At 39.0% G+C, this 24,443-nt stretch overlaps 2 protein-coding genes across 10 annotated transcripts in view; one reads left to right on the top strand and one right to left on the bottom strand.

Moving 5' to 3' along the window:
* Positions 1-24,423, top strand: part of FAM228B (family with sequence similarity 228 member B) — a 29,807-nt gene extending 5,384 nt beyond the window's left edge. Inside the window, exons 1-10 of one of the 8 annotated variants that reach the window (XM_039887698.1) lie at positions 4,005-4,396; positions 5,004-5,134; positions 10,716-10,784; positions 12,468-12,656; positions 13,307-13,387; positions 15,863-15,950; positions 16,045-16,201; positions 17,484-17,591; positions 19,809-19,952; positions 23,566-24,423. In XM_039887698.1, the coding sequence (XP_039743632.1) occupies positions 4,144-4,396; positions 5,004-5,134; positions 10,716-10,784; positions 12,468-12,656; positions 13,307-13,387; positions 15,863-15,950; positions 16,045-16,201; positions 17,484-17,591; positions 19,809-19,911 (1,179 nt within the window). In that variant the 5' untranslated portion in view covers positions 4,005-4,143 and the 3' untranslated portion in view covers positions 19,912-19,952; positions 23,566-24,423. Of the gene's footprint in view, positions 1-1,077; positions 1,174-4,004; positions 4,410-5,003; positions 5,135-10,715; positions 10,785-12,467; positions 12,657-13,306; positions 13,388-15,862; positions 15,951-16,044; positions 16,202-17,483; positions 17,592-19,808; positions 19,953-22,460; positions 22,764-22,864; positions 23,055-23,565 lie in introns of those variants that run through there. The other 7 variants (XM_039887697.1, XM_039887696.1, XM_039887701.1 and 4 more) reach the window with 7 other exon arrangements.
* Positions 764-4,027, bottom strand: PFN4 (profilin family member 4). Of its 2 annotated transcripts, XM_039887708.1 has the most exons (4): positions 3,023-4,027; positions 2,479-2,616; positions 1,569-1,674; positions 764-1,085 (listed from the first exon to the last, which is right to left on the bottom strand). In XM_039887708.1, exons 1-4 carry the CDS (start codon positions 3,137-3,139, stop codon positions 1,057-1,059), a joined length of 390 nt encoding a protein of 129 aa, XP_039743642.1. In that variant the 5' UTR covers positions 3,140-4,027; the 3' UTR covers positions 764-1,056. The 2 variants fall into 2 exon arrangements, with proteins under 2 accessions (XP_039743642.1, XP_039743641.1); XM_039887707.1 differs by having other exon boundaries at positions 764-1,674.
* Positions 24,424-24,443: the final 20 nt, after the last annotated feature.

Genomic DNA, 24,443 nt, shown 5'->3' with positions numbered 1-24,443 from the left:
CTTCATACCTATTAGGATGGCAATTATCAAAAACCAGAAAACAACTGTTGGCAAAAATGTGGAGAAATCGGAACCTTCTCTGTACTGATAGGAATGTAAAATGGTGCAGCTGCTATGGAAAACAGTATGGCAGTTCCTCAAAAAAAGAAGAAAAGAAAAGAAAAAAAGAATTACCGTATGATTTAGCATTTCTACTTTTAGATATCTACTCAGAATAACTGAAAGCTGGGACTTGAACAGATATTTGTACACCCATGTTCATAGCAGCATATTCACAACAGCCAACGGGTAGAAACAATCCAAGTGTTCATTGATAGATGAAATGGATAAACTAGATGTGGTATAAATGTACAATGGAATATTATCCAGCCTTAAAATAGAAGTGAATTTTGACACATAGTACAACATGGATAAATCTTGAAGACATTATGCTAAATGAATAACCAGTCACAAAAGGACAAATAGTGTATGATTCCATTTATATGAGGTAACTAGAGTAGTCAAATTCATAGAGTCAGAAAGGAGAATGGTGGTTGCCAGAGACTGGAGGGAGAGGGGAATAGAGAGTTAATGTTTGATGGGTTCGGAGTTTCAGTTTTGCAAGATGAAAAGAGCTCTGGAGATGGATGATTGGTGATGTTTGCATAACAAAATGAATGCACTTGATGCCACTAAACTGGATGATTAAAGTGGTTAAGGTGATAAATTTTATGTGATATATATTTTACTATAATTAAGAATAAATAAGAAAGTATAAAAAAAATAAAAGCAGAGAAAATAGTATAATTGCTCCCAATGGATACAACATGTGAACCAGTCAGTGCTCTTACACTCATGCCAATGACCAACACTTAAAAAAAAAAAAAAACAAGTAAAATCAATCAAATAATTCTAATTAAAAAAGAGAACCTCTTGATCCGCTCCCTTAACTCATTCTGCCTTTTCGGTATCTTCTGTCTAGTGTTTTTCAACAACAAAATAAGGCATCATGTTTTCTTTAGGATCTATAGTTTTCTTCTAAAATATAAAAGCGGTCTTTCATAGTCCTCTGATAACTTAATTCCCTTTTCTTCTTAGATATTCTCCTGAAAGGAACAGAACATGGTTATTATTCATGAGCAGCAAATGAGCACCACAATATAATTCATCTGTTTATTCATTCCATAAACAATGGTGAGTGACTACTATGTGCTAAGCTATGTGACTACTATGTGATCCGAGAGTTGTCAAATCCGTGTCCTAAAAGAAATTTAGAGGGAGAATGTGAGTCTTGGCCATGATACCACCCAGGAAAGGATGCAGTTCACAGACGGACAGAACAAACCTGACCCTCTTAGAAGGAGACCAGAGAAGAGTTCTAGCAGTGTTCCAGGGAAAATGGAATCCATTTTCCCTGCGGCTCAGCTGGACTCCATCCTTCCAGCGGGTGGTTATGTAAGGAACCCTAGTGTTCTTCCAGTCAATTCCTTCTTTCTGTCTTAGCTGATTTGAATTGGGTCTCTGTCACTTGCAGTCAGAAGACTCCGCTACCCTAGGGTACGAAGATAGGAATTGGGAGACAGACTTACCCAGCTTCTCTGTGGCTTCCACACAGACACTAGGATACATGCCCTCAGTGTAAGTTGCCACCAGAAGGTGGAGATGGGTCTTCACAACAACCACACCAGTGTTTTCCTGGAGAAGAATAAAACAGATTGCCCTTCTCTTGGTTCTAATCTCAGGACTAGCAGTTACTCTCCAGCCATATTTTTCACCGTTTTCTGACTTCCATAGATTCATATATTTGTTTTTGGACTCTCTACTATTTTTCTCTCATTTAGTTGTCTTTCCTCAAAATGTTTCAGTTTGTTGTAATAACAGCATGTGCATTTTGAAAAGTTCCCCAATTGATTGTAAACATCCCTATCCCAATGAGAAAAACTGATGTAATGGGAACGTAATACATTTTGGAATGGGACAGCTCTGGGCTTCAATTCCAGCACCTCCATTTTCTGCTGCACAACCGGAAGAGTTATTTAACTTTGTTTACCTCAGTTTCCTCATCTGTAAAATGAGGCTACTTAGGTTACACTGTGGATGAAGTGTGCTTAATCCATAATTAGGGCATCTAGTAAATGTGAATTTCATCTACTTAATTCTTTATAAGCAAGACAGTCAGGAGAGGTTTTAAATTAAGCACAGGGTGATAACACTTTTTTTTTTTTTAAAGAAGGATGTAGAATATGAAGGATGGACAATAGGGGAAAGAGACAGTTCAGACAAGGTTTAATTGATTCTGGAATGAACATTTCTCAAAATCAGGCTGTTAGTATTTTCTTTTGCATATGCTTTCCTGGCACTAGACTGTTGTCTCAAACATTGCCATTGCAATAATGGGCTTAGTCTGTTTTATAGATAGGATCAGAAGAGACAGAAAATTTGAGTCAAATTCTTTTCTAAAAGTTTTTACCCAGCTATCTTTAAATCATCAATACTCACATTCTTAGCATAAAGAGAATAATCATCAGCCCGGACACATTTGTAGTCCTTTTCCTTGAAATACAGTCCTTCTCTTCTGGCTCGCAAAGGGTTCTTGGCAAATCCATTCACAAGTGTCCGAACATCACTGGGCATTACCTGCAGAGGTTAAATAGACTAGGAGTGAGCAAACTGTGGCAGGCCAGCCACATTTGGCCCACTGCCTGTTACCTAGGCCTGCAAGCTAAGAATGGCTTTTACATGTTTAAGTAGTTGGGAAAAAAAATTCAAAAGAATGACATTTTGTGATGTGTGAAAATTACATGAAATTTGAACGTCAGTGCTCGTAAATAAAAAGTTTTATTGGAACATAGTCATACCCATTTCCTGTATTGTCTATGGCTGCTTTCCCATTACCACAGCGTAGTGGTTGTGTAGATGTGACACAAACCATATGGCCCGGAAAACTGAAATGTTTACTATGGCTCTTCAGAGAAAAAATTGAAAACTCTTACGCTCAAACTTTTTTCTTTAAAGTTCTATGCTCAAACTTATTTTTCCTTACACTAAATCCTGGTGATGCTATACACAGGCTCCGCTCCTGGAGTTTGATGAGGGCTGCACTGTCCACATGCTTCGTTCCCAGGAGCGAATCTAATAGTAAGTTCTGCAAATGGCTCATGCTCCTTCTGCTCTTTTGAAAAAGGCTGCAGTTGAAAGGATCTGCTCTGGCTAGCTTTTAAAGGCCTGTGAATAAAAATCCCCCCTAAGATACTTTGGACAGTTTTAGCGTCAGCATGTGTACTTTGAAAAGATGAAAAGTGATGGCCTGTCATCTAGTGTGGACCAATACTCAAAGAGGAAAACAGGATGAGAGAAAAATCACAGTTTACACAGAGAGGGGTTATGAAGTGAATCTGTCAAAACACAACTCTTATTTTTTCTAGTTGTGTCAATGGTTTGCATCAGAATCGTCTGGGATTAAGAAACAAGAAACAAAAGCCTGCAGGGGTGGAGAACCACTGAACTAAGTAAACAAGGCTAAATGATGTGCTGGTCACGAGTCCTCGCATTCCCTTCCCGCTGACCTGCATCAGGACACTGATCTACAAACACCCCGGGGGACTGAACACACGTTTAAGGCAGTTAGGTCGACACCTTCCGCACAAGTCTCCTTGGACCGTGCTCATCAGGCCAACCTCCACAAAGTACTCGTTCTTCCAGGAGATACTAAGGGCAGGTGCCCCTTCCCGCCACTCACTTCATGGTGGTTTGGCCCACAGCGGGAGGGATTCCCCCAGAGCGGGACCGAGGGTGATGGAGGGGGCTAATACCAGTCCTGTTGGTTGGGGAGACGCACAGCAGGCACCGGGGCTGGGGGGAGCGCGGTGGGACAGGAGGCAGCGGAAGCCACCAGGCTCCCCCGGCAGGAGCCCAGCGCTTCACCAGGGGCTGGGCTGGCAGGCTGAGCAGCCGCCAGTCAACGGACGCGGGAGGAGGAGGGGCGGGAAGGCGACCTGCCGGCTATTGGCTGCGACAGCTGCCGGTCACCGAGAAGCGCTACTCCGGTTCGCAAACCAGGACCTGCCAACCCGCCTCCGCCCTGCAGGCTCCCAGGCCCCTTCTCCGCCTGACGCGGCCGCCAGGGCGCAGCGGCCGGGTCTCCGCGGCCCGTGGCCCCGCGGAATGCGGAGTCCTCCGCCCGCCTCGGCGCCTCGCGGACTCGTTGTCGTTGCCGCGGCGGAGGGGCCACGGGGGCGCTGCGTCCCGAGACACTGTCCGCGAAACGTTCTCACGTTCCGAGGCGACGGGCGCGAGCTGACCGGGCCGCAGGCCCAGGTGGGCGCAGTTTCCCGCCGCTGCGACGCTTCCGGGGCCGTGGGCCGTCGGGCCGCGTCCGCACGTGTTGCAGGGAAGCCGAAGGCCCTGCCCGTCTTCGGTGGGCACCTGAGGTGCGGGTCGCGCCTGCAGCCTTCCTGCCAGACCGGACGGAGGTCGCAAGCGTCTTGTTGACGGTGGGGGGAGGGAAGGGACGCAGTCCTGGGTGCTGTAGGTCTACAACGGAGCACACCCTAACGACAGCTTCTCCCACAGATATGGTCTGGTGGGGGGTAGTTTTGGGGACAAATTTTTGTCTGAAAGCCCCTCCTCTCTCCAAGAATCCCTACGTGTGTGGGCTTTAGTAGCCAGAAAGTTGCAATTCCCGGTTCGCGGCCAGCAGTCAGAAAACTGCTGCAATGTCACTCCTAGAGGCCGGGCGAATAATTGCCGCCCCGGCTCCAAGGGGCTGTGCTGTAGCACGTGGAAAGCCTGAAATTCCAGGGGGAAGCGGGTCGGTGCAGAGAGAACCCCCTGCTTAAAGGAGGCTAGCTCTGAAGACATTATCAGAGGCTATGGTAAAGGCTTCTTGTTAGGGAAAGTGTGGCTGCCTAATGTTCAGAATTCGTTCCAAGTCCGTTCATGGTCACAAGTATTGATTATTAATAAAACAGAAGAGAAAATAAGATGCCTGTGAATTCTCATTACTAAATAAGCTAATTTTTCAGTTTTTCTAGGGGCTCTATTATTTGTGACCACAATGAAAAAGTTAGACAGTGATGATCCTGTAACTAACAAATTTCCCAAGCTCAAGAGCTCAAAAGAATGGTTGGAACCACAGCCACTTTCTTTTATGGAGGTACATTAGTATGGCATTTTGAAGTTTATACTTGGGTTGTTGCATTGAGAGGCGGCTTGTGCTTAAACATTTTTTTCTGTTTTCTATTTCATTCTTTATATAATGTTTTCTATTAAGTTATTAGTTTCTTCATTTTACTGTTTGCTCTTTATTTTCTACTTTCTTAAGGTATAAGATAAAGTTATAAAGTTTCTTTTGAAGAACTGCTTTAGCTGCATCACCCAAATTTATACATGTCTTTTTCGAAGATGTTAATTTCTTTTTTTCTAAATAAATTTATTAAGCTGTAATCGATATACATATTGATATTTTTAAAGTGTACAGTTTGATAAATTTTGTATGGTTTCACACATGAAACCATCACCACAATCAGGATAATGAATATATTTGATACACTCAAAGTTTCTTCATTGTGTCCCTTGGTAATCCCTCTCTGCCTGCCCTCCAAGGCAATTATTGATTTGTGTTCTGTCACTATATTTCATTTTGCATTTAAAAATGTTTATATAAATGTAATTTTACAGTATGTAATCTTTTTGTCTGGTGTCATTCACTCAGCGTAATTATTTTGCAATTAATTCATGTTGTTGCATGTATAATACTTTTTTTTTTTCTGAATGCTAGATAGCCCAGTTTGTCCATCCTGTTGCTGCATATTTGGGTTGTTTGCAGTTTGGGGCTATTAAAATAAAGCTGTTAGGAACATTTATGTACATGGCTTTGTATGGACATATACTTTCATTTCTCTTGGTAAATATCTAGTTGTGGAACAGCTAGGTCATATGGTAAATAAATTTAACTTTTTATGAAACTGCCAGACTGTTTTCCAAAGTGACTGTATTATTTTACATTTTCACTGACAGTGTATGAGAGTTCCAGTTATTTCCCATCCCAGCCAACATTTGGAACAGACTGTGTGTGTGTGTGTGTGTGTGTGTGTGTGTGTGTGTATGCGCGCATAATCTTTTTGAGATGTTCTAAAAGGTGTATAATGGTTTTAATTTTCATTTCTCTAATGACTAATGATGTTAAGTATCTTCCTTCTCATATATATGTTAATTAGTGAAGTGTATGTTCAAATATTTTGTCAATTTTTAAATTGAGTTGTTTTATTGTTGAGCTTTTATTATTGAGATATAACTCACATACTATAAAATTCACTACTTTATTTAAGTGTTCAATTCAGTGGTTTTTAGTATATTCACAAAGTTGTGCAACCATCACCACTATCTAATTCCAGAACATTTTCATCATCCAAAAAAGAAACTTCACTTCCTTTAGTAGTCGCTCTCCATTCCCTTCCTCCCTTGGCTCCTGGCAATCACTAATCTACTTTCACATTTGTCTATTCTAGACATTTTATACAAATACATACAGTACGTAGACCTTTGTGACTAGCTTCTCTCACTTAATATACTGTTTTAGAAGTTCACCTATGTTGTAGCATGTAGGAGTACTTCGTTCCTTATTATGGCTAAATAATATTCCATTACATGGACATACCACATTTTGGTTATCCATTCCTCAGCGGATGGGCATTTGGGCTGTTTCTAGCTTTTGGCTATTATGAGTAATACTGCTATGAACATTTGTATACAAGTTTCTGTGTGAATATATGTTTTCAATTCTCGAGTATATAAGCTACAAATTGAATTACTAGGTTATATGGTAACTCTATGTTTAACTTTTTTTTTTTGCAGAACATAGGTTACTTTCATTTTTATAGAATTACACAAATTATAGGCAATCATTATGTAAAATTTAGAGAATTTAGACAAAAAGGAAAGATTAAAAAATTAAAATCAGGATCTCATATAGTTGAAATCACATACATTTCAGGTTGGCTTTTTTCAACTTAATAATATGTCTTTAAGGTTCCTCCATGTGTTTTCATGGCTTGATAGCTCATTTCTTTTTAGCACTGAATAATATCCCATTGTCTAGATGTACCACAGCTTATTTATCATCCACCTATAAGGACATCCTGATTGATCTCAAGTTTTGGCAATTATGAGTAAAGCTACTATGAATAACATGCAAGTTTTTGTATAGACATAAGTTTTCAGCTCTTTTGGATAAATAACAAAGAATGTGATTGCTGGATCTTATACTAAAAGTATGTTTAGTTTTGTAAGAAACCACCAAACTGTCTTCCAAAGTGACTGTACCATTTTGCATTTCCACTGACAATGTATGAGAGTTCCCGTTTGTTCACATCCGCTTTAGCATTTGGTGCTGTCAGTGTTCTGGATTTTGGCCATTCTGATAAGTACACAGTTGTGTTTAACTTTTTGAGGAACTGCCTATTTCCCACCGTGGCTGTACCATTATACATTCTCATCAGCAATGTAGGAGAATTCCAATTTCTCCACTGCTTGGATTTCATCGAACCTCTTTTATCTGTAAGCTTATAGTCCTCAATAAATTTGGAAAAAATTTTGACCATATTTCTTCAAATATTTTTTCTATTCTCTTCCCCTAAAATGCAATTATATGTATAATGGCCTGCTTGAAAGCATCTCATAGCCCACTGACACTCTGTTAATTGTTTTCAGACTCTTTCTTTTGCATTTCATTTTGGACAGTTTCTATCTACTGTTATGATTTTAAGTTTACTAATCTGTTACATCAAATTTACTGATAAGCCTGTCTGGTTTATGTTTCATCTTAAATATTGTAATTTTAATCCCTAGAAATTTTATTTGGATCTTTACTTAGATCTACCCTGTCTCAAAATGTCTACTGTTTCCTCTAGCTTCCTGAACTTAGGAACAACAGGTATAATGATTATTTTCATGTCCTGGTATAATAAATGTATCATCTTTGTTATTCCTGGGGCAGTTTTGATTAATTCTCCTCTTCGTTATTAGTCAAATTTTCCTGCTTCTTTGTATGCCTGGTGATTTTTTTATTGGACGCCAGACATGGTGAATTTTACCTTGTCGAGTGCTGGATGTTTTTGATTTCCCATAAATGTTCTTGAGCTTGGTTTTAGGATGTAGTTACTTGGTTCGAGTGTTGCCTCCAAGCTTTGTTAGGCAGGACCTCAGTGGCGTTTAGTGTATGGCTAATTTTGCTCCACTACTTACACAAAACCCCTCCAAGTACTCAACTCAATGCTTTGCGAACATGGAGTTTTTCACTCTGTTAAGAGGATTAACTCCTGGGGCTGTGTGACTTGTAGGGATTGTTCCCTCCAATCTTTTCAGGTGCTTTTCTGTCCACTGTTTCTTGGGGCAGTTTCTCCATGTGCCTATAGTGTTCAGTATTCAGCTGAAGAATCAAGGGGGACCCTCTACAGATCTAACCCTCTGCAAAGCCCCAAAGCTCTTTCTTTGTGTAACTTTCCTCCCCTTGGAACTCTGCCTTATGAACTGTAGCCGTCCTGTTTCATGTTTCAGTTGTACAGCATAGTGGTTAGACATTTATATAAATTACAAAGTGATCCCCCCGATAGTCTAGTACCTACCTGGTACCATACATACTTATTACAATATTATTAACTACATTTCCTATGCTGTACTTTATATCCCCGTGACTGTTTTGTAAACCAGTTTTGTTTTGTTTTTTCCACTCCATTCTTTTATCACTTTTGGCACTCCAGTTATCTACTGGTTGAACCTTTTGCTATTGTCTTATAAGTCAGTGTAGATCTGTTTGTTATTTTCCAATCTATTTTTCTCTCTGTTTTTCAGATTGGATAATTTCTAATGATCTGTGTTCAAGTTCACTGACTCTTTTTATCTCATTGCCAATCTGCTATTAAGCCCACTGAAGTCTATTTTTTAAAATTTAAAATAATTTAAATTTTTTTCTACTTGGTTCTTTTTCATAGTCTATATTTCTCCGCTGAGATTTTCTGTCCATTCATTAAGAGCATATTTCCCTTTAACTTCTTAAGCATAGCTATAATAGTTGACCTAAAATCTTTGTCTGCTAATTCCAACATATGGGCCATCTCAGAGTTGATCTCCATTAATGGCTGTTCTTTTAAGTATGGGTCACATTTTCCTGTTTCTTTGTGTGTCTAGTAATTCTAGACTATATTTTGGACATTATGAATGATGCATTATAAAGAGTCTGGATGCTTTTATATTCCTCTGGAGAATATTGAGCTTTCGTTTTATCAAGCAGTTAACCTGACTGACCTCAAACCCCAAACTTTGTGTGTCCTGCAATTGGAAGCAGATGAAATCACCGTTTAGTCTTTTTTAGCTGTAGATGGGCTGCATGGAGTCTGCCTTATACATACATAGTTCAAGGATCTGCCAGAAATGTGGTCAGATTTTTATTTTCAAAATTCGTGGCATCCCCTCATGTGGCTTTCGTCTTTCAGGTATGTCTCCCCTCACTTTCCAGCTCCCATAGTGGCCCTGGACACTGTCTTCTAATTCTTGAATCTGTAAAACTACATGTCTCTGAGTTTGAGCCAACTCCTTTAGCCCTGACTGAGGCCTACTCTTAGACAAAAGTCCTTAAAAAACTAAAACTTATCCAGTGCTGTTCTCTTTTTACCAAGTGTTGATTACCCTCTACTTCCTACATGCTTTTGGTCAGTCTCCAGTATCTTTGGATTGTTGGTCTTTATATTTTTGTCTAGAATATCAATTCCATACTCATCCAGGTTTTCAGAAAAACAGACTTGCCAGGAATAGCCACTCTGTGAGGCAGAAAGAACAAAGAAAATGAATTTGGAGTTAGACACATTTGAGTTTAAATTCTGGCTCACTGCAGGTTTTTCTAGGCTTCTGGTTGTTACTTAACTTCCGACAGCCTTAATATTCTTGGAGGTTAGTTCTTGGATTTTGAGAGTTTACTCATCTGTTCTAGAAACGAGTAGTGGAACTGAAGACAACTATTTGCAATGACAGTTAATTTGAAATTATTTTATTTTTGTGTAATTATGAAAGGATTTCAAAGGCCCATCTCAAATGTCTCCCACTTTGGTAATCTTTTTTTTTTTTTTAATTTGATATTTTTTCATTCTAGTAAAATATATATAGTGTAACATTTGCTATTTTTAACCATTTTTAAGTGTATAATTCAGTGACATTACATTCACATGTATGCTAGAAATCAACCTCTTGTATTTTCTGGCAGATATTTGTGGAAGATTCATTATGATAATGGAAAAAATTGTTGTTATGATTATTTCCTGCAGATTGTGTTGCTTTAAAATCTAAAAATGTGACTTGTATATAAAAATACTTATTATTATCTGATAGCTATAATGACTAAATGAATTCAAATATAGGCCTAATTGTATCTATTTTAACCCATAAAAGTAAAAGTATATTATAGTATGTGAAAAAAAGATAGCTTCTACCTACCATGTGACTGGACAAGTCATTTGTACTTGCGGGGACTCAAAATGTCTGATCTGAGTTATTTTTGCCCTAGAATGAGCTTTAGTTGAAAGAAGATTCAAATCTTTAAGAAGTACTTTATGGCATATTTTAGGTATAAAAACTGGATTTACAGAGAACTTTCCAGAGATATGTCTGTCATATGAAATATGTCTAGATAGTATTAACTTGATTTTTTAAGATTTGATTTTCAAAATTTTTTTCTGTCATTTTAGGAATTAGCTGAAGAAGATATTGATGCAGCTATTAGATCAATATTATATAGAGAACACTATGTAATTAAGGTAAGAATTAGCTATAGAATATGTCAATTAAAATTTTTTTGCTATTTTAGATGTAGTACATCATCATTATAAAAATTGTAGAAAATATGGAAAATAGAATCAAAAACACTCATAAGCCCCTAGGATTAACCTTATGAGGTCTCTGAGATTGCTTTAATTGACTTCCTCTCTTCCTATACTGTGGAGATTCTTTCACAGAAACCTGATAAGAATTTTTCCCTTCTCACTTGTTCCTTCATCTTAATGGGGTTTCAGTGGAGTCACTATGTATCCTTAAGAGCTTTAAGGGCTGTTATTAGAATACAGTGACCAGCTGTTACTTACCAATACCTAGGTAAAAACCTGACTTTAACTGTAGCAGGGTGAGTTTAATTATGAGACAAGATGAACGTCTGTGTGAAGTATAGTAAATGCTGGAGTGGCTAACCTGTTTTTGTCTTTAAGAATTTTCTTTAGAGTTGTTTAAAGAGGAAAGGTACTATTTGAGAATGGTTGAGGTGTGCTATGACCTGAAGTTAGGGAGGGAGAATCCCTACAAAGTAGGAAGCTCTTAGGGTTTTTTTTTTTTTTTAATTTTGAATTTTATATTGTTGATCCTAGTAATTACATGATTTCATTTGCTAGATAAAAGGTTGATGAGAAGTTCTGGTGAGAATGATTTAGTTTTAGCCTAAATCAGGCATTTTCTTTGCAGGCTACTTGCCATTTGGACCACGTTGTACTACACTTCTGTATCTTTGCTTTTGTCTCTTTTTTCCCCCGTAGAATATTCTTATTCCACATTCTCTTTCTTCCCTTCTGTTCCTAGATAACTCTTCATTTTAAGGCCCATCCATAATGTCTCCCACTTTGAGAATATTTTTTAATTTAACAATTTTTCCACTGCGGTAAAATACATATAACATAATGTTTGCTATTTTTAACTGTACCATTCATTGACATTAATTACATTTACATGTTATACAACTATCACCATTATTTCCAAAACTTTTTCATCACTCCAACTGAAACTTTGTATTCATTAAGTAATAAGTCCCCATTCTTTCCTCCCCAAGCCTCTTGTAACTGCTAATTTACTTTTTTTCTAATTTACTTTCTGTATCTATGAATTTGCCTATTCTAGATATTTCATATAAGCGGAATCCTACAATATTTGTCCTTTTATGTCTGGCTTATTTCACTTAGCATATTGTTTTCAGGTTCATCCGTGTTGTAGCATGTGTTAGAACTCCACTCCTTTTTCGTAACTGTATATTATTCGTGTGTGTGTGTGTGTGTGTGTGTGTGTGTGTGTGTGTGCCTGCCACATTTTGTTTATACATTCATCTGTTGATGGACACTCAGGTTGCACCTTTTGGCTACTGTGAACAATGCTGCAATGAACATTGGTATATGAGTATCTGTTGGAGTGCCTGTTTTTAATTATTTTATCTATATAACTTGCTATATTGTCCCTCTCATTGTTTTGTAGATTTGTTTTGTAGTCTTTCTCCCCAGGGAGAGCAGGCGGGTTGTCTAATTTATCCAACCATTCTTTGTTTCCAATATAGTATACATCACACAGTAGAAGCCAAGTAAATGATTGAATTAATGAATGACTTCATGGAATATAAATTATGTTTAAATTTTAGAATGTGAAACCTTTAAGATAATATATTTGTCTTTTCTATCGTTGTTTACTAGGAACTAGATAAACGTTTACAACATCATGACTTCCTAAATGCAAGAAGAAAAGAGATGTTACATAAAAGATGGGTTGACAATGTGGCACATCCTCTCCAGAAGAAAATTATAGAAAAAGTTTGTTCACATAATATTAAACAAAAGAGACAAGAGGAATTAGATAATTTTTTAAAATATGTAAATAAAAAGGTACTAAGAGGTCATTTGATACCTTTTTCAGTTGGTTTAAAAATGATGGTTATCTTTATTTATAATCATACAAATAGCCTGCCCCTCCCTACTCTCTTATGCATCATCTACACCCTGTTATAGCATATACTATTCTTAAATCCAGGGAATGTGAAAAGGAGAAGGGAAGAGGGCTAGGTCTGTACATTAAAATAATTTTTCTTTGTTGTTCCCATGTAATTGTTAATTTTATATACCAATTTAAAAATTTGGACTTTAGGTTCAGAATATATATGTATATACACACACATTTGTTCTGAAACTCGACTATTTACAAAGCTATAAAACATTTTTGTTCTCCTGGCATTCTAAAGAGATCCAAGATGTTTGACTAATAAGCATTTAAGAACAAATTTTCAAATCTTTTAGTGTTCCAACATTTTTTATTAAAATCTTGTATATTTTAAGTAGATTCCTTCTATCACTATAATATTTATTAATTGGATACATTAAATATAATTTCAAATTCGGTCTTCTCTTCCCTTTTGAGTTTGTCATTGATGGCATTTCAAAGCACAAGAATGGAACTGTGTGTGTGACTCTTGAGTTCTGTTATGCTAAAATTAATTGTGCACCTCTGTTTTTATGTGTGGTTTATTTCCTTCCTATAGGGAAACGCATTTATAGAGCATTATGATCCCAAAGAGTATGATCCATTTTACATGACCAAAGAGGACCTGAATTTTCTGAAGGTAGGATAGATTTCTTAGTTTAACCTTGGCATTCTGTGGTTGGTTTTTCTGAGCAGCCCTAATATATGATTCGTTCTTTAGTGATTCCCTAAAAATGTAGTAACATCTTAAGAATAGTGTCCCATCTCTGTATCTTAGAAAAGGAACAAAAAAGCCAAAGTCCAAAGTAAATCAAACCTCTGTAAAATTTTAAAATACTGTATAATAATTGGGTAATAAGTAATGTTTAAATTTTTCATAACTTTTTAACTTGTTACAAAAGTAATACATTTCTTTTAAAAATGATAGCTAAATGAGAAAATCCATTCTTAAATAAAGAATTAAAAAACCATTCAATTCCATTATCCAGAAAGAACTCATTAACATTTTTCTGTATGTCCTTCAGCACTTCTTTTCTATAGTTATAGATGCACATTTTTATTTTACAAGAATGGAATTATACCATATGTTCAGTTTTATAGTCTGCTCTTTTTCCTCAATAGTTTATGATTTGCTTATTTCTTTGTCAACAAATGTAAATATATAAGTTTAATCACTGCATGGTATTCTGTCATTAATAGTGGCTAACTTGCACCGAGGGCTTAACCAAATGTTAGGACTTTTCTTTTTTTCATGTTAGTTCATCTTCTACCATGTCAGGTTATTTGTTCAAGGTCACACAGCTGTAAACAGAGCATAGATGTGTTTCTAACCATACATGGTGTCTTGCTAAATCATTATTTTTGACAGGTTCCATATTTTGAACATTTAAATTGCTTTAGCCCTATTGGTTATAAATGACATTGTGATGAACATCCCTGTAACTATTTATTTCTTATTTTTTTCCTTAGGGTACATTGCTAGAAGTAGAATTGTTCTGAGTTAAAGGTTATGCATGATTTTGATTCGTACTGCTAAATCGTTATGCGGAATGTTTACATAAATGTGCACCCCCATCAGAGTCCATTTTCCCACACTTTTGCTAATAGTTGATATTATTAAATAAAACAGAAAACGTACCTTGAGTCATAGGCATTTTAAACTGCTTGCATTTGCATCCAAAGCAGGTCCTCCTCGCCCAAATTGGGGTATGTGTATGTATGTATGTGCTATTGTCCCTCTCTTTATAGGTGAGAGTTAAAATTGAGAGTTTAGAGTTAGAGCTATATGTATATATATAACTAGTAACATAGCTAGTAAGGGGCAATACTAGGATTTGAAACCATATCTTTTTGATACCAAAATTCCATTCTGTCTTTTACCGTGCTGCCTTTCTAAATGAAGCCGATAGGTGACCTCTTAGAGTAAGCTGAGCACGCCGAGGTTATAGCAGCAGTTCCCAAAGTGAAGTACATAGACCTCTGAGCGTCCCAAAACCTTTTCAGGTATCCACTAGACCAAATATTTTTGTAATAGTGCCGGATATTATTTATCTTTTTGGTCGTGTTGACATTCGCTCTGATGGTGCAAAAGCAATGGTGCATAAAACTGCTGGTGCCTGAGAAGAGCTTATGTCAGTGTCAACACATGAGCTCACAGTAAAAAAAAAATTCAACTTCCCTCAAGAATATCCTTAATCAAGCAGTCAAAGTTATTATTTTGAGCAAACCTTGCTCCTCGAGTACACATCTTTTTAACATTCTGCGTGATGAAATGAGAAGTATGTGAAGAGCACTTCTGCTGCATCCTGAAATACAGGGTGACTGTTTGAACCGTGAGCTAGACTGGGTGATTTTTTTTTTTTTTCACAGAACACCATTTTTACTTGAAAGAATGACTTACAAAACTATGGTTATTAAATCTTAGGTATTTGGCAGATATTTTCTGGGAAATTAACAAAGTGAGTCTGTCATTTCAAGAAAAACAACCGACAGTATTTGTTGCCAATGATAAAATGTGAGCTTTTAAGCCAAAAATTTGAATTTTGGAAAAATCATATCGCCATCATGAGAGTAACAGCATCCTAATACTCAAAGATTTTACTGATGATATTGGTAATAATAATGAATGTGATTACTGTATAACAAAATGTATTAACACTTGGAATATCTCACATAACTCAGTGATCCGATTTTTTTTCCAAACAACCAATTCATGACATGGATAAAAGATCCATTCAAAGTTCAAGACAGACCAATGGATTTCAATGAGGCAGAGTTTGAATAATTCACTGATAATAGTTTTAGATTCTATGTCATAACTAACTTAAAGAGACTACCACTTGTTGAGTTTGGGTATAGTATCTGAGAAGAATATCCACAATGATCTGAATAGGCTATTAAAACTAGAGTTAACCACAGCTGGAGGGCCTTGCTAAGAGATGTACTGGAGTGCCCCCAGCTCTTTGTGATGTGTTAAATATATACAATGGTTAGACTGTCGTCAGTTTGTAGATGCTATATTCTTGATTCTTTTGGCATAAGAGCCATAAATGGATGTTTGGGATAGACTGAAAAGATCTGAAACCCAGTTCTCAAAGAAATGCTTTTCTTGTAGGTTACCATCCCACCATTTCGTGATCCTTTGAAAAAGGCACAATATGACAAAGATAATGAAAAAAGAACTCTTCTTCAGTGTGAGACTGGTACTTAGTTTCTAATTATTATGTGATTTCATAACCCAAGAGCAATAGGAGTTGTATTTCAGTATGCTAATTCAAGTTACTAATCTTCCTGCAGGCAAAATATATACAATGAAAGAATTTAAAGAGATTGAGAAGGCCAAACTGCATTCCAGATTCCCAAGAATTTCTAATCCAAGGCACTTTATGACTCCAAATGAATGGCTTAAACTGCCTACACGCTATATAGAAAGTGAATTTTGTAAAAGGAGCAGGTAATGTTTAATATTATAGAAATTATGGAACCTATTGGAATTGGAAAACTTTTTCTTGAGACTATATTTTGTCATAGTTATGATTCTCTTTTATTTCATTTTTCAATGAGAAATATACCGTAATTCTTTTTTTCTCTGTATGCCATGTTTCTTTTTTCTTGGATACTTTCAAGATTTTCTCGTTTTCTCTGGTTTTCATTAGCTAGACTGATGTGTCTAGGTTTTTTTTTTCCCCCTTTCCTTCTGTTTATCCTGCTTAGGGCTCACTGAGATTTTTGTACCTGTGGTTTGATGTCTTTCATTATTTTTTGGAAGTTCTATGCCATTATCACATCAAATATTTCTTATGCCCATTCTTTCTTTTTTCTTCTGAGATTCCAATTCTATGTATGTTAGACCATTTGATATAGTCCCATGGCTACATAGCTTTTAGATACTGTTCTTTAACTTTTTTTCTTCTTGTATTTCAATTGGTCAATTTCTACTGACCTATCTTTAAGTTCACTGAGTCTTTTCTCAGCTGTCCCATATATACTGAAGAGCCTATTTTATTTCTAGTATTTCCATTTGATTTTTTACATAGTTTTCATTTCTCCTGAAATTCTCTATGTGTTCATACATGTTGTTCACTTTTCAATTAGATTGTTTAACATAATCATTGTTATTTTAAAGTCCCTATCTAATAGTTCTAACATTAGGATCATTTCTGAATTTGGTTCTGTTGATTGCTTTATCTCTTGATAGTGGGTTATTCTCTCTTGCCTTTTTTTTGCATGTCTAGTAATTTTTTATTGAATGCCAGATATTTAAGGTTATTTTGTCTTGCATTTTTTGGCACATCCTGTAATTTTTGCTTGAATGCTCTTCTCGGATATGTTAACATAGGAAACCCTTTTGTTATTAATAATGCTTTGTACACTAATCCAGATGCTTGCTATACCTTTTTCTTTTCTTTTACTCAAAACTTATTTAAAAATTCACATTTTTGATGAAAACTCATTCTAATTAAGTCAAAATCAGTATTCTTGATTCTTTCCATGAATTCTTTGTGTAACCATTTGCATGCCAGGTATAGTTAGAGGAATGGCCAGTCTAGGTTCTCAGTAAATAGTAAACCAATCTCCATCATGGTTTCAGCAACTCTTACACACCCAAGAATGCACACAAGTTTGAAGGAATGGTATTTTGGACAATATACATAACAATGTGCAGCAATAATTTCTGTAAGAGTGTAAGCTAGTATTGTTTTCAAAACATCCTCACATGTGTTATCTTGTTAAAGGTTAAAAGTGAAAGAGAATTTTAACAGTAGTAGTTTTGATCTGAAACCCTTGGCAAGAGCTCCTCATCTTCTGGAATCCCAGAAAAAAGAAAAAGCAATTATTTCCAAGTAAGTCTGTTCTTCCATAGCTCTGCTCTTCTTTCATTTAAAATGCTTGGCTGTGTTTCTCCCCTTTGCCGTCCTTTTAAGTTGCTGGAGTCAGTGCTGAGGCATATGCCAGACTCTTGTGGCATGACACCAGGCATCTCCCACCACTGTGTCTGGGTGAGGTGGCAACTTTCCTCAGCTCCTTCTCGTTTTAAAGAATGAACAGCTGACACATTTGGGAATAACAAGCACAGGCACAGAAAAAAGTTGTTAACAATTCATATTAAAGTTACAGGTGAGGAGATTTTAATTGATTTGGAACAGTATAAATGGAGTTTTGGACTGGCTTTGGTGGGTGGTAGCTGTTACAGTATTGTATGCAGAGTGAAGAGATGATGTGAGCAGAGAAGTGGTACATACTCTGTGTGTAACGTGGGGAATCGTCCCGATGAACTGGTTATGGAATTAGTCGTAAGAGATTTCTCTGCATAGTGAAATAACTTGTTAATGATCTGATTAAAATAGGATCCTTCAGACATTGCTGGAGGGAATGTGAAATGATGCAGTAACTTTGGAAAACAGTTTGGCAGTTTCTCAAAAGGTTAAACATTACATTACATTACCACGTGACCCAGCAATTCAACTACTAGGTTTCTTTCCAGGAGAAATGGAAACATATGTTCTTATAAAGACTTGTGCCTGAGTGAGTGTTCATGGTAGCATTGTTCACAATAGCCCAAAACTGGAATCAACCCACGTGTTCATCAACCGGTGAATGGATATACAATTATGTGGTATATTTATATATGGAATATTATTTGGCAATTAAAAAGAAAAGTAATACTGATAAATTCTGTAACATGGATGAACATTAAAGCTATTATACTCAGTGAAAGAAGACAATCACAAAAGACTACATATTGTATGACTATTTATATGAAATGTGAGAAAAGGCAAATCTATAGAGACAGGAAGCAGATTATTGGTTGCCTAGGGCTGGGGCTGGGAATGGAGAGTGATTGTAAATGAGCATGAGATTTCTGGACTGATAGAAATGTTCTAAAATTAGATTGTGGTGATAGTTGCACACTTCTGTAAATATTCTAAAAGTCATTGGTGTGTATACTTAAAATAGATGGATTTTATGGCATGTAAATTATATTTCAGTAAAGACATTGATGATAATAAAAAAAGAACCTAGCAAGGCAGAAGAAAAATGAGCTCGTTTGATGTTGTTTAGGGAGTTGGCTTACAATACTGTGTTCCTAAAAAGTCCCAAAACAAGGTGTAGTAGTTTTCCTTTTGCTGAATAGGCTCAGAATTTGATGAATAAATACAGTGTGGCAGAAGCTGGAGGGCTTACACAGGTGCTTGATGCTGGTATAGCCAGCAGAGAGAATGACTAGTTGCCTCATAGGACACTTAGTGACTTAAAGCAGAAACGGATGACTGTTAGAGATGGAGCTGGCCATCGTGGACGTGCACCTTAAGGTGTGGTTTAACAATTTGCTGCTTTTTGAATAGGAGCTAAAATTGAAAGATAATAGGAAACAGTGAAACTAAGCCCTACGCACTTGGTAGCTGAGGGCTTACAAGATGGAATAATTCAGATCATTTTTGTATGCTTGTAGCTTCCAAAAGAGTAAGTTCTTCTACAATCCTTAACTGCTAAGGTCTCTTAAGGACCTGTTTGGATCAGGTTTTAGGATAACAAACATCTCAATCCTATTTAATTCCTATATATGGTATAAAATGAGGAGTTTTGTCCTCCAATACCTCTTCTAACAGGGTGAGACCCAGACAGGAAGGAGAATATCACATTGTTGAAATAACTATGGCTTATATTTTAGACTCAAGTCTTAGTCTATGAACTTCCCCGGCAGGAGGAGGAGGAAGATTAGACGCTTCCATGAATGAGGGAAGCACCCCATATGGATCAGGGGTGGAGAGGGCCCATTTGTCCTTGGGAGAATTAGACTTGCCCAGGAAAGGTACATGGACAACTCTGTGAGGGGTCATTTACTCTGCAGGACCCTCACTCAGCTGAGTAAGCAGCAAAGAGCTTTCAGATGAAAACATTACTGGGGCAAGGTCATGCTATTTATTTGAGTTTTCTTTTTTTATAAAAACATGCAATTTCATCTAGAATTCATCAACTTCAGATTTAAATAGAAAATTAAGTGCTACAATTGAGTTGATCGTTAAGAGAATTCTTTCCTTTCTGGTTCTTCCCTACAGAAACAAAAGGTCATGCTTTCTGGGAAAAGAACCTCTGTGTCATCAGGAGGGAAAGAATCCCAGTCCCAAGGAGGCCGACTCTGAAGGGCACCTCTTTTCTTGAACCTCGGCCGGGAGGAAGAAAGGGGTGAGGACCAGGATGTGGTGAGAGCTGGGGGAGTCCCGTTTTGCAAGACATAAGGCAGCAATTGCCGGTACCAAAATCTGAGCAGCTGGGAATGTCTCTGTATGGTAGGCTTCCAGGGAGAGAGGAGGCAGTGGGCCTGTCCCAATTCTTCCCCTCCCCAGATACCCGGCCCCGCCCCCCACCCCAAAATAAATAAAAGAAAGAAAGAAGGGCCAGAGAGAGAGTAGGAGACTGGGGCAGGTTTCCTTTATTCAGAGGGAATGGAGAAAGTTGCCTCTGGGAGCTGCGCAGAGGAGGCGGCCTCTGGTGCGTGGGCTCTAGGATTTTCCTAGCTCCCTCTCCTGAGTTTTAGCCCTTGTTCTCTCTCTCCACCGTCTCTACCACCTCTCTACCTTTTATCACTCGTCACGTCCAAGCCAGGCCCAAACTTTTGTTCCCCTTAATTCAGCTGAGGCAGGTAGAAAAATTTCAAAAGGACTATATATTAAATTAAAGTAGTAAAATGTGAGAAATAAAGTAAAAACCCAAACAGTTAAAATGTAAAATGTGTGGAAATATAAGTGTTCATAGAGCACAGATTTCTCGTCCCAAGGTACCTAGTTAAACTTGGCACTTTGACTGGTCTAGCCGAGCCTACTCCCTCCAGGTCTAGGTGCCACTTCTCCCCATCAGTTCTCTTCTCCACACCCTGTGTCCTAAAGCTCTGGAGCGCAGACTCTTTAAGCAGTGGGTTTCGAGAAGTCACAGCCCACCCTCCCCAGCTCTCAGTCAGAAATCATACAGAGGTGGTCTGTTGGTCTGAGTATGTCAATATTTCCAATCTTTCTTTTTGTCTGACTGTCTCTCCATTTCCCTACTCCCACCCTAAAGGGTAAGGGAGCTACTTTTTTTACTCACTCATAGGATATGTATTAAAACTATTTTGTGGTTTAACTCCTGTCACTCTCATATTTTAGTATCTTCCCACATGCTTGCTTGCTTCCTCAGAATTTTAACAAGTGCCTACTCTGAGCCCAGGCAGTGTTTGAGGGGCTTGGAGACATAGCGGTAAACAAAATTAGATAAATCTCTCATCTCAAGCAGCTTTCATTCTGATGGGGGAGACAGACAAAAAACAAATGAATAAGTAGACAGTATCCCAACAGAACAAGTTTCAATGGACGGTGAGGAAAAAAAATTACATTGCTTTATCATCATGCCCTACAAACCCTCCTATGTAGTATAATGATTATGTGTATCTCAAATTTAACCAGCCCCAACCAGGATCATTTTTTATTTTTACACTTCCAACCCTTTTCCTGCCAAATGTGCTTTCCCTCCAAATCCCCCCTAGTTCTGTGAATAGGACCATAACCTAACCAGGACTCCCCAGGACAAAAGTCTAGGGGTCTTTTTGATGCTTGGGTTTCGCTCGCTCGCCATGTCTAATAGGCGACGAGCTCCGTCTACTTGTTCATTCTAGTTCCTCACTCCCTCCTGCCACCAGCTCAGACCACTGCGATCTTACCTGGCCCAGCGCGGCCCCTTCACTGGTCTTCTCGCCTCTGCTCTCGCCCTGTATGATCAATTCTGCATGTAGCAGCTGCAGTCTTTAAAAAAGTTCATTAGACAAGATTTCTCCCCTACTCCAAACCTTCGAACGCCTTCCCCTCACAGTTTGGATTTTATTCTCCTCATCATGCCTCTAACCCCCTGTGATTAGGCACCTGTCTCTTCTCCAACCGCATCTCCTGCCTTTCTCTCCTCATTCACTACGCTCCGGCCTCACTGGCTTTTTCTCGTTTTTGGAACATGCAAACCTCACTCCCATTTCAGGCTTTTGCCTCTGCCAGACCATCTGCCGGAACACTCTTTCCTCAAATCTTTCCATGTGTCACTCCCTCAGTTCACTCAGATCTCTGCACAAATGTCATCTCTTCAGAGAATCCTTCTCTGACTTCTCTACTTAAAACTGTCCCTCTCATCCTACCCCTTTTACCTGTGAAGAGGGGATGCACTTCTTAAATGGAAGGCAAGACCGTCCATCCCTCGTAAGAGGAAGGCAGGCACAATACATGGATACAGATGAAGCCAGCTTGATGAATTTTGTGTAGGAAGATTGTTTACTCCTGTTTACTTCATTCTCTCAATCAAGCGAGCTGGTCCATCAGCTGATAGTGAAGGTGGAGGATAGAGGTTCAGAGTTCTGAAAAGAAGGGAAGAAAGGAACCTAGTATTTTCTAAATCGCAACAATCCTAGTGAAAAGTAGCACTGCAGACACTGACATCTGCAAGCAGGACTATAGGGGTCCCTCACATATAATAGGGTTGGTCGTGTCCCTGAATCTTCGCACATTTCTGAATCCAGACAGAGTGAGGAGAGGCTGAGGCAGGTTTAGGTGAGGGCCCTGCTTTCCAGAGGAGTCACAGCTCTGTCAGGAGGATGAGGCCTCAGAGGGATCGGCTCAGCTTAGCCCAGGAACTCTTTCTGTGTTATAAGCCCCTTATCCCTGTATCACATTTAACTCTTCTGTCACCTTCAAAAGGTTTTAGCAACTGAAGGGCACACACCCTGATCCTTGGCTGCTAAAAGAGGACAATAAAGAAGGCTGCTTCAAAGGAAGCCATCTGTCAGCAGGAGTCACTCAGGGTGGGGACCAAGGAAGGCGTTCAAGAATTGTTCTGTGTCTAAGAAAAGCATCTGCAATAAACTTCAACTAATTTTTGAGTTCAGTGTCTGTATGATAATTAAGAAACCACAACACCATGTATTGACAGTTACTGCAAATGTATTTTCCCCAGAAGTTAAAAAATACTGCCCGAAAGAGACAATAAAAATAGGAAAGCTACCTTACTGAGAGTCTGTGTCGATTCACGGCGTTTCCCTGGTTTAATGAGTGCTCCCTTTGCTCGGTCACCCTTAAAATCCACACCCACATATTCTCCCCAGGTTTTCCCAACAGTCTGCATTCAATTTAAAAATTCGTTTCGAGTATGATCACCCAGCTGCCGATTCTGATTCTGCAAATCCCCGTCGGACTCAGCTGGGTTCGACTCTGTCCCAGGAAGACATCGCAGGACCTAGAGCATAAGAAGCAGAATTTTGAATTCCTTAGGCAAAGGGACACGAAAAGCCATTCTTCAAGTTGTAGACTTAGTTCATACAGATAAATGATAAATTCTCTTTAGAATTAATTTACATGACCTCAATTTTTTTCTTTTTTTTTAAATTAAAACCTGGGTTGGTGCTGGATCGGACAGTTGAAGGCCCCACGCGCACGGTCGCACGGTCGGAGCGCGCGCGGAGCCCCGGCTCCTGCTGCCCCACCTCCCCTCGTCGCGAGCGGAGGAGGAAAGCGGGTGCAGGGCAGAGGGGCTCGAGTTTGCACAGCGCTTTGATTGGCTTTTAAAAGCACGCTCCCCTCGCGCTCTCGGAGTTCCCGAGGCGCCGTCCCACCCGCCTGCACCCCGGCCGTCGGCGCTGCCCGGGGGTGGGGGGCCCCTCGGGGAGGCGGGGCGCGCGGAGCCGGCTCTGCAGCCCTGAGCCCGGTGGGTGCCCGGTCCCCGCCGCCGCCACTTCCCGAGCCCCAAGGCCGTGCTTTTCGGCTGTCACCCACTCACTGCGTCTCCTGGATTCACTGTCCCCCTCAGGGATCCTGTTACCTATGGCGGCCACGAAAACGTCCACCTACGACGAACATTTCAGGCCGGAAAAATTAAAAGAATGGCCACAGCCAGAGTCAGTCGCTTTAATGGAGGTAAAATAACACAGCCTTTTGGGGCGGTGGGACAGAAATCTCTTGCGATTGAGAGTTACTTTGCGTTAATAACGGTTGTGTTCCCCAGAACTAGAACAGCGCCTGGCGTACACCGGGCGCTCAAAGGCATTCGTCGAACCCGAGTGGCCCGGGTCGAATTCGGCCGCGTGCGGTTCCAGTGTTCCCCGTGGCCGGCACGAGGGGCAGGGCCGCCACAGGCCGCAGGCCGTGCGCGTGGGTAAACGCAGCAGTCCCCGAGCTCGACTGCGGGACGAGCCAGGTCTGGGCTCACCAGTTAAGTCTTGATCCTTCAGGGTCTGATAAAGCGCTGATTTCCTCTTAAAGAACCTTTCATTATTTTATACGATCCTGTAATTTGCTTCGCTGTAAGAAAAACTCTTGGATATTTCCTTTAGTTTTGCTCCCTTTCGCCGTGGTGGCAATGAAGAGTAGTGAGACAGTGTGTGTGTGTGTTGCACGGAAAACTGTGGATTTCAAAAGTGCTGCTAGACATCATTAACATCTTCCCTATATTTGCTGGCAAAATCATGAAGAAGGAGCCGTCAAAGGCAAGAACTATGTCCTGAAGCAACAACAAAAAGTAGTTTGACAATCTGAGACACGACCAATAGCATATATAAAACATTTGCTAATAATGTTAATAGATTGGCTAAAAAACTGTGATTTCCCAAAATGCTTGTCAAAGTGTATGTTTTTACTTCTCCAAATAAATGGTTTGGTTTCTTCTAAATTTTGTATTGTAGTATCAGG

The sequence above is a fragment of the Pteropus medius genome, unplaced genomic scaffold, assembly GCF_902729225.1.
Source record: "Pteropus medius unplaced genomic scaffold, Ma_sr-lr_union100, whole genome shotgun sequence".
Classification (NCBI taxonomy): domain Eukaryota; kingdom Metazoa; phylum Chordata; class Mammalia; order Chiroptera; family Pteropodidae; genus Pteropus; species Pteropus medius.
This window is presented reverse-complemented; position numbering and strand designations above follow the sequence as displayed.